Source organism: Salvia hispanica, chromosome 6 (assembly GCF_023119035.1).
Source record: "Salvia hispanica cultivar TCC Black 2014 chromosome 6, UniMelb_Shisp_WGS_1.0, whole genome shotgun sequence".
In the NCBI taxonomy this organism is placed as follows: domain Eukaryota; kingdom Viridiplantae; phylum Streptophyta; class Magnoliopsida; order Lamiales; family Lamiaceae; genus Salvia; species Salvia hispanica.
The window spans coordinates 36,457,507-36,466,638 of NC_062970.1; the positions used below are offsets into that span (position 1 = coordinate 36,457,507).

Here is a 9,132-nt window from a genome sequence, read left to right on the forward strand (position 1 = left end):
ATGTTATTGGGGCAAATCTATTTACATGTTATATTTACATAAATACAAGCAGTAGTAGTACTATGTAGGAATTAATTAGTTTGTACTTAGTGAACCGACCTTATGACTAAATTAAATTATTTAATACTCCTTGTTAATTTTTTTTTTATTTCCACAGCTTAGAATTAATATAGTTTAAATATATTATATCTTAACATAAATAATTAACTACTCTCTTTGATCCCCGGTGTTATTTAATTTGAATAGAATGAATTAGTGGAAAGTGAAATCGATTACTAAAAATGAAAAAAAAAATGAAATAAGATATTTATTGAAAATTGTTTAAATAAATAAATATATGAGATATTTAATGGAAATTAGAGGGAGTATATCGTTAACTTTATAGTTAGTATGTTGAACTATTCATAACTAATTTTCAGTATTTAATTCGGAATAGATATTTGTTGTCCACATACATGCAAATTGTCAATAACTACCTCAAAGTAATGAATTTGACATTTGGTAAGTATTTTATAGTAGTTTGTTCATAATTGTAAAATAGTAATTTTTTTCACTTTTAATTTCACTAAAAGCATCTCTGGAAATCTAAAACACAACGTTCTCAAATCTCAAACAAATTTGTTTAGAAAGAAAATTAAAGTTGTACTAACATTGGCAATCCTGTAATGCAGTAGATTCTCTTTCTTTGCATAGGCTAAAACCTGGGTACAGCAATATGCCATTTGAGATGACAACATTAAATAAAGCGAAGACAAATAACAATAGGTAGCGCATTATATTGACCTCAACTGCCAAAAACGTCATAAGTAGGTTAGCTACTTGTAACAAGACAGTAACGGATTTAAAGACTATTTTCCTAACTTTTGAAAATATGGAAATTGAGTGACAATTAGTAACGGATTATATATAAGATTAGTAGTAACAAGTTAAATCTGAAGCCACCAACTACAGCACCCTAAGAAGAAAATCATTTTTACTAGACGGTAGGCGTTGTGGTTGACCAATATTCATTACATTTCGTGCAAGGAACTAATGAAATGCCATATTAATTAAACTTAACTTGTATATATTGGACACTCTTTTTCTCATTTGTTTAATTTCAGATACACAGTATAGGAGTAGTGTATTATCAGAGAGAATGGTGAACTTAGTAGCAGTGCAGAAGCCACTGATACATTGGCTGATGAAGATGGCCGGTGTGGTCCCTCACTCGGTCCAAATCGAGGCAGGCACTGTCATGAACATTTGGGTTCCTCGAGAGCAAAAACCCACCAAACCCGTGGTAGTGCTCGTCCATGGCTTTGCCGGTGAGGGCATCGTCACCTGGCAGTTTCAGGTATATACTACATGAACAATTTAGATGACTTCTGTTGCCAAACTGATACATAAATTAATATAACAATATCCTACATCCAGAACTAAAATTCCTATATAATAATCCTATCACCAATTGCTTTTAGTATGAAAATTTATTGATTCAATTTTATTTGAAAAATGGCAGGTGGGATCTCTATCGAAGATGTACTCGGTGTACGTGCCCGACCTCCTCTTCTTCGGCGGCTCCTTCACGGACAGCCCCGACAGATCGCCCACGTTCCAGGCCCAGTGCTTACTCAAGGGGCTGAAGAAGTTGGGTGTGGAGAGGTGCACCGTGGTGGGGTTCAGCTACGGCGGCATGGTGGCCTTCAAGATGGCGGAGCTCCACCCTGAGATGGTTGATGCTATGGTCATCTCAGGCTCCATACTTGCCATGACGGATTCCATAAGCAACGCCACGCTCCACGACCTCGGCTTCTCCTCCTCCTCCCAGCTTCTGCTGCCAACCTCCGTCAAGGGCTGCAAGGCGCTCCTCAAAGTCGCCGCCTACAAGAACCTCTGGTTCCCCGACCGCCTCCATAGAGACTTTCTTGAGGTCAAATTAATTTCAACGCTGAAAATATCTTATTCGGGTCGGATTGGAAAATAACACACATTTATGATATTTTAGACCACCGTTAAAGTTGGTGTCAAATTCGTGGTTTTAGGTGATGTTTAGCAACAGAAAGGAAAGGGGTGAGCTGCTTGAAGGCCTTGTGGTTAGCACTAAAGAAACAAGCATCCCGAGTTTTTCCCAGGTTTGTTTGAATGATAAAATGATCATAAGATTATTAGTGTGTACGAATCTATCCAATTACTCACCCATATAGATATGATCAATAACATAACATCAAGCATCTTCATTTGTTAACAGAGAATACATCTTCTATGGGGAGAGGAAGATCAAATATTTAAGGTGGAACTGGCGCAAAACATGAAAGAGTATGCTCTTTTTGGTTAATCATTCATTTTGGGGTAGAAAGATATGCTAAAGAATTTTTGTTGGTGTAATTGAACAGGCAACTAGGAGATAAGGCAACATTTGAAGGCATAAAGAAAGCAGGTCACTTGGTTCACTTGGAACGACCCTGCGTCTACAATGCTTGTCTCAACAAATTTCTTGCTTCAATGCAATTACATGAACAACCTACCAAATAATTTTTAATGACTTTTGGTCTTAAAATTGTTCTTTTGAACCAACAAGAACTTTAAGTTTTCCACTACTACGACTATGCGTGGACATTTTGGATGACTTTAAATATGTACGATCGATGACCTTTTCTATATTAATTCTTCGTCTTGGGTGCCAAAACAAAATTGTAGGAGTATCATCTTTGGATTGTTTCCCCATGTACAATTGTGATGTTTGATGATTAACGAAACATATCTATTGAATATTTTTGTCATCATTGCAAATTTGCAATGGTTATTTCTTTGATCATAGTTGAAATTTACTAGATTTTGCATATAAAATCTTTGTTGAACTACGTACATTGCTTAACTATTAACAAATTGAGCTTTTAACTAAAAGATTGCTTGGGATAGGCCTTATGTGAAGGAGAAACTGTTGATGAGTCTTCCTCTTTTCATGAAAAATAATGTTAAGTAGTACTAATAACAAATAATTTATTTCTACAATGAATTCATTTTCCAAACATGTACTCGTCTCGTCAAGTGTGATTATCGGAATGGTTGGCGTGTATGATGCAAAGTGGATAAAATTCCATTTTTGTGGACGCCGAAGTGATTGCAGATATCACATTATGGGGATTTCTTTTGAATTGCGGAAGAGTTAGTTGAATGTTGATACAATGTAATGATCGGAAAGTAAATCAAAGTGACGAATTGAGTGATGATTTTGTTAGGTGTTGTGAAGACGAGAATACCATGTTTATTGTATAGTATAGGCATCTTACATTTGGCTATATTATGAAAAACACACGTTTGTTGCTCAAGAAAAAGACACAAATTTAAGTCGAATAAAACAAAACAAATCTAACATATGGGATAATAGCTATGCTTTATTCGTATTTTGCCAGCATCATTTATGCAAGCGAAAAATACAAGAAGGCTAACCATTTGGAATAAATTAGCATAAGATAAGCATATACTCTGCTCCCATTCATGTTTCCTACGCTTTACCTAACTGTTAGAACTTCGAACATAGTGTGTAGTGTAAAAAGCAAACAGCAAAGACCTCAGAAATCATATTCTGGGAGATTACTTACTCGCAAAAGCAAAACTTCCTTCAAAAATCATTGCAAAAATCAGGTTAGCTTTCAAGTCTAGAAGCTAAGGAACATGACAGGAAACCTTAAAGTATAAGAGGAGCTTAAACCCCACAGGCACAGGGTAGGCAACCTTGATGAAGCTCTAAAATAAAATTTCGACTCCATTCTAGAACCACAAACTGAGTATACCAAACCATCACAAAATGGTTAACAAATATGAACCTGCGTCTATCATAGTTTTCAGTCATCTGCTTTGTTAACCACACCGGCAGGCACTTCCTCCTCAGTCTTTTTCTCATTTCCATCAGCAGCCTCTTCGTTGGAGCAGTGATTTTTCACAACTGTTGCGATGTCGGCCTCAGAAGCGCCAGCAAGTTTAAATCGCCCCACAGCAACGTCCAGATTCTTTTCCCATCCAGGTAAGTTGAGTTTACATTCGATTTGAGATCTTTCAAAAAGCATATTGCCCCAAAATAAGTGAATTTGTGATCTCATAACAGCAGCTTGCTCTGCTGCTTCCTCAGGTGAAATGTCCCCTACACTGGCATCACCTTGTGCACCACTACCCTGTTTCTTCTTTCTTTTCAATAGTTCATCCTTCTTGTTTGCACTGGGATCTTTCAACTCATTAGCTCTCTGCTCCTCCATCTTCTCCCACATTGCAGTTGCTGTTTTCATCTTTTCTTCTGCACTATCAAAGAGACCAATGGTCTCGGTTGGATCCCATTTCGACAAATCCTCTTTCTTTGCTAATACAAATGACCAATGAAGTTTAGCCATTTCAAATTGTTGCTGGCCCAGTGCTAACAATCCTTCGTAGAAGTCTGGTTTGATCAGTAGAGCCTCTTCGTACTTCTCTTTGGCTAGTGTATACTTGTCTTTCACCCAATCGTAAGCATTTTGAAGCTGCTCATTCATCGTTTCCTTATCAGCCGATTCATCAATAGGCATTCTTTTCCTTGCTGCACACATATGAACATTTCCCCAGTTGAAGAAAGCCAGAGCAACCACCTCCTGGAACTTGAGAGCAGCCTTGTCGAAAAGGCTTTGAGCCTCATCACTTGTCACTGTTTCCTCAAGAGCTTCGGAGCACAATTCCATCCCAAGCTCATGAAGATCAATATGAGCATCAGGGTCAATCCCAACATGGGTCCGGAACAGCTGTGCAAACTCAAATAGCCAATCATCCATCTCCACTTCCTTACACTCGGGATCCTCTGTTCCTCCAGTCTTATCCTTCTGAGCAACTTTCTCAGTACTGTTAATCACAGAGTCCACAGCTTCTCCAACAGATTCAGCAGCAGAAGATTGCGACACATTCTCATCTCCTTTAGCTGCTACATTCTCCTCCTCATCTTCTGGTAAAGGCGGCTCCTGCTCCAGACTCACTTCAACAATATGCAACTTCAACATGGCAGGGGCGTCTCCCTTTTCAGTATCAGGATCTTTTGGAATCAAATTGTCAACTGTTGACTCTGCCAGTCTAAGCTCAGCTGAACATGTTACAGTCACCAAGTCCCCATCACTGTCCTTGTACTTGATCAGCACAGCTTTTGACATTGGAAAACGCTTACCAACAATTTCCCTCAAAACTTTTAGACTGCAATTAACAGGCATTTGTGAAAGCCTTATGTCATGGTCATAAACAAGCTTCAGCGGCCGATACTGTATCACAGGCTCTGCAGATTGCTGATTAACTGAAGTGAAGATTGACCTAGAAGGTAACTGTTCCTTAAGGTTATTATCCTTGCCAGCATTCGGGTTGGATCTTGAAGAGCCATTTGAAGGCTTCAAGACAACCTTAGGCAAATGGTTCTTGCTCTCAGTTCCATTCTCAATCGGAGGCACAGGATACAACTTCTCCGACTTATTAGATGGCACATTTGCTGAAGGCACTGGTTTCTTTGGTACAGGTCTAGCTGGCAAACACGGTCCAAGACCAGTAATTGGCGCCCCACGGATTGCAGAGGCACCTAGTGCTGCTGGAGATGGCCTGCTCTGAAGGTCCTGCTGAGCCTCCTGTCGAGGGCCAAGCACCATCCTCAACCGTCCAGCAATCTCCACTGCATCCACGTTATTAGGATCAGAAACCAACAACGACTGCACATCTCTCATAGCCGCTTCATACTTCCCTATTGCCTCAAATGCACGCGCCCTCCTAAGAAGGGCTCGCACGAAATTGGGCTGCACCTGAAGCGCCAGATTGCACTCGGATACAACAGTCTCGTAATCAATCGGCTTCATTTGCATCAAACAGGCAGCCCTATTGCTGTGGAATACAGCTCGATCTGGATGGGTTTTGGGGGTGAGCTTAAGGGCATTTTCATACTGCAGAAGAGCACCTACAAAATCTTTAGCCTGAAACCTACGGTTCCCTTCTTCCTTGAGCTCATGAGCTCTCTTCAAGAGAACCGAAGAATCGAACTTAACACCACCATTAACAACAGGCGGCGAGTGATTTTCATCACCGCTAACTTTGTTTTGTGCGGCGGCGGCCTTCTTCTTCCTACCCCCAGACTTCCCCATAAAGTTCTTAAAAGATTCAAACTTTACTACGAAATGAAAATAAAAGAGGTAGAGTAGATTGCCGATGCCTCTCCAGCTATTGCACACTGATAGATAGATACCACAGAACAAAATTGAACAGAAAAATCTGGAAATTAAACTTACAGGAAGCCAACCGGCATTGTATTGAAGAGGTTGATTGACAATACGTATTCCGAGATGATGAATTGAAGGGAGAGGGGTTGGAATGAAGGTCACAGTGAAAGAAGGGGGTTCTGGAAAGTTCGAGGTAGAAATTCTGAAACCCTAGACAAAAATGTTGAATATCCTTGTGGACCCCACTTCTGTTGTGGGATAACCTCAACCGCAGGATCCACTTTCTACCGTTGATTTCATGGTCGAATGGGCTGCATTTCGTCATTAGGTCTGGGCCTAACGAGTTAAGTTAAGATTATCACTCATGCGAATATGTTACTAATTTTACAATGCACTGCGTTATTCGTCCAATAAAAATAGACATTTTTTTAAAAGAATACAAGTTTTAATGGATAATGATTATAGTAATAGAGAAAAGAAGAAAATATGATAAAAGTAGTATAAATGGATATTGAGAGCTCGTATTATTAGTGGATAATTTCTATTTTTAAGAAATATACCAAAATAGTAAAAATGGTTTATTATATGGAACAAAATGAGTAGTTAATATATTTTTGAGACTTTAATATTTAAATGTTCTTCAGTAAATATATTTGAGAATTAAACTTTGATATTATATACATGCATGTGATAAAAAGATTATGAATATTGATTACATTTATTTCTACGCCCCTGACCCCTCCTAAGAATATGTATATGCCTAGAGAGCAGCGTGGATATCGGCTATCGATTCAAATTATTACAATATCTCTTGTTATTGTTGAAAATATATGTATCACGTGGGATTTCGGAGCAATACTTCTTACGTATAGGGCATGTAACTGTAAGGGTGTCCACAATGATGGCCCTCTTGGGTATGTCCAAGCCACTATTTCTTGGGCATGCCCAACAAACTTGGCCACCACAATGGTGGCCCTCCGAGCCACCAATTAAAATTATTTTCTTAATTTTTTTTTATATATTTTAATTTAGCTAGAATAAAAATTATTTGCATATAATTATTAAAATACAAAGAAATAATTAAACTAAACAACATTATAACAAAATTTTCGTTGTATTATAATAAAAGGGAAAATTACACAATGAAAATTTTCGATACAACGCGAACAACAAAGAGAACCCCTATCACGCTGCGCCCCCTCCTCTACGGTTCCAGACCTCTTCCACCAAATCAGCCTGCAGTGTTGAATGTGATATTTCACTCCGCATATTGGTGAAGCGCTGAATCAAGTATTCATTACTGCGTGGTACACCCATCTGCAGAGGAGGGGTTGCAATACCGTGACTTGTGCTAGCACCATCTTCCGGTGCCCAACGCTCTGCAGTAAAGCCTTCATCTTCTATTATCATATTGTGCAATATGATACACGCAGTCATGATGTCCGCGACATCATTTTCGTGCCATTGTCGAACCGGACACCGTAAAATGGCCCATCGCGATTGGAGGACTCCGAAAGCCCGCTCAACATCCTTCCTAGCACCCTCTTGTTTTTTTGCAAAATAGGTCTGCTTCAGCCCAACAGGTTGTCGGATCGTCTTGACAAACACGGGCCAGTGAGGGTTCATTCCATCGGCCAAATAGTATGCTCTGTTGTACTGCGTGCCATTGGCACGAAGCTGATTTGCGGACCCTCACCCCGGGACTCATCATTGAAGAGATGCGATGATTGTAGAACGTTGATGTTGATCCAAGCGACACCAAAATACGCATGCCGATTCGCAAGCGGTAGTCAAGCAACGGCTTCAAGAATCATCGTGGGATGTCGCCCTTTGAAACCAGAAGTGAACTGCCCCTTCCAAGCCACCGGGCAGTTCCTCCACTCCCAGTGCATGCAATCGATGTTGCCCATCATGCCCGGAAAATGATGCACTGTCTCGTGCATATTTATCAGTCTCTGGCATTCCTCGGCCGTCGATTTCCGTAGCTACTCCCCTTTGAAGAGTTCTTTGATACCCTTGCAAAACTGCCTCAACGTTTTGAGGGCAGTCGTTTCGCCCATCTGTAGATATTCGTCAAACATGTCAGCAGGCCCGGCATAGGCAAGCTGCCTAATTGCGGCCGTGCACTTCTGATATGTCGACAATCCGGGTCGACCGGTGGCGTCACTCCGCAAGGTGAAGCACTTGTATCGCTGAGACAAACAATCCGCAATGTGGATGAAGAGTCGTTGCGACATTCTGAATCGCCGACGAAAAATCTCCGGCGTATAACGGGGGTTATCGCCGAAGTAGTCTTCCATCAACCGCTGGTCGGCTCCGACATGGTCACGGTTGATAAACCGACGACGGTATCTCGGCCGAGGGATGGCCGCCGCCGCCGCCAAAGCCGCCTCCTCCTCGTCGGCTTCATCTTGCACCGCTGCAACGAGTTCTTCGAACTCCTCATCGACCAAGCGCTGAAAATTTTCAAATCGTCGGGATCCATGTTTTTAATCTTAAATTAAAATCAAGTGGAAAGAAAGAGTAGAGTTTGGTTTGGGGTAAAAAAATTGGAGGAGAATGGATGAATATATAAAAAAATTTGAAAAAAAAATAAAAAATAAATAAATTAATTTTCGGTGGGCAGGGCCGCGGCTCTCGGCCCTTGCAGTGGCGGGCCGAGCCGCCTGGCCGAGCGCTCGGCTCTCTCTCGTCCACCCCCCCGAGCCGCGGGCACCCCTCGCCTCAGTAGTGGGGGGCCGCGGGCTGCCCAAGCCCGGGCCGAGAGCCGCGGCTCCCCCACTGTGGACGCTCTAAGCATGTTTTCATTTTGTTACTATTTGGATTATCACTATTTATGGTGTGAACCTTGTAACTAACTTCGAGCATTTTTGCATTTTATCGGAATAGAAAACATTGATTGAAGAACAACGTAGTTTAAATGGAAATAATATCTATCAATGGT

The 9,132-nt window shown here is 40.8% G+C and overlaps 4 protein-coding genes across 4 annotated transcripts; 1 reads left to right on the top strand and 3 right to left on the bottom strand.

Annotated features, from left to right (window-relative positions):
- Positions 1–967: 967 nt before the first annotated feature.
- LOC125196928 (epoxide hydrolase 4-like) lies at positions 968–2,785 on the top strand. Its single transcript, XM_048095593.1, has 6 exons — positions 968–983; positions 1,104–1,336; positions 1,502–1,912; positions 2,025–2,114; positions 2,231–2,298; positions 2,376–2,785. The coding sequence occupies exons 2-6, from the start codon at positions 1,139–1,141 to the stop codon at positions 2,512–2,514; spliced, it is 906 nt and encodes a 301-aa protein (XP_047951550.1). The 5' UTR covers positions 968–983; positions 1,104–1,138; the 3' UTR covers positions 2,515–2,785.
- Positions 2,786–3,580: 795 nt separating this feature from the next.
- LOC125194190 (protein CLMP1) lies at positions 3,581–6,359 on the bottom strand. Its single transcript, XM_048092267.1, has one exon. The coding sequence runs from the start codon at positions 6,111–6,113 to the stop codon at positions 3,828–3,830; it is 2,286 nt and encodes a 761-aa protein (XP_047948224.1). The 5' UTR covers positions 6,114–6,359; the 3' UTR covers positions 3,581–3,827.
- Positions 6,360–7,373: 1,014 nt separating this feature from the next.
- Positions 7,374–7,814, bottom strand: LOC125195233. The gene has a single exon (XM_048093414.1). It carries the CDS (start codon positions 7,812–7,814, stop codon positions 7,374–7,376), a length of 441 nt encoding a protein of 146 aa, XP_047949371.1.
- Positions 7,815–8,173: 359 nt separating this feature from the next.
- On the bottom strand, positions 8,174–9,056 carry LOC125195234. The gene is made up of 2 exons (XM_048093415.1): positions 9,036–9,056; positions 8,174–8,644 (listed from the first exon to the last, which is right to left on the bottom strand). Exons 1-2 carry the CDS (start codon positions 9,054–9,056, stop codon positions 8,174–8,176), a joined length of 492 nt encoding a protein of 163 aa, XP_047949372.1.
- Between the last annotated feature and the right edge of the window lie 76 nt (positions 9,057–9,132).

Coding starts and splice junctions, on each gene's coding strand:
- LOC125196928 (XM_048095593.1), top strand. CDS start 1,139: ATGGTGAACTTAGTAGCAGTGCAGAAGCCACTGATACATTGGCTGATG. Junction 1,913..2,024: donor TCCATAGAGACTTTCTTGAG/GTCAAATTAATT, acceptor TCGTGGTTTTAG/GTGATGTTTAGCAACAGAAA. Junction 2,299..2,375: donor CTGGCGCAAAACATGAAAGA/GTATGCTCTTTT, acceptor GTAATTGAACAG/GCAACTAGGAGATAAGGCAA.
- LOC125194190 (XM_048092267.1), bottom strand. CDS start 6,113: ATGGGGAAGTCTGGGGGTAGGAAGAAGAAGGCCGCCGCCGCACAAAAC.
- LOC125195233 (XM_048093414.1), bottom strand. CDS start 7,814: ATGAACCCTCACTGGCCCGTGTTTGTCAAGACGATCCGACAACCTGTT.
- LOC125195234 (XM_048093415.1), bottom strand. CDS start 9,056: ATGCTCGAAGTTAGTTACAAG. Junction 8,645..9,035: donor TGCTCGAAGTTAGTTACAAG/GTTCACACCATA, acceptor GAAAATTTTCAG/CGCTTGGTCGATGAGGAGTT.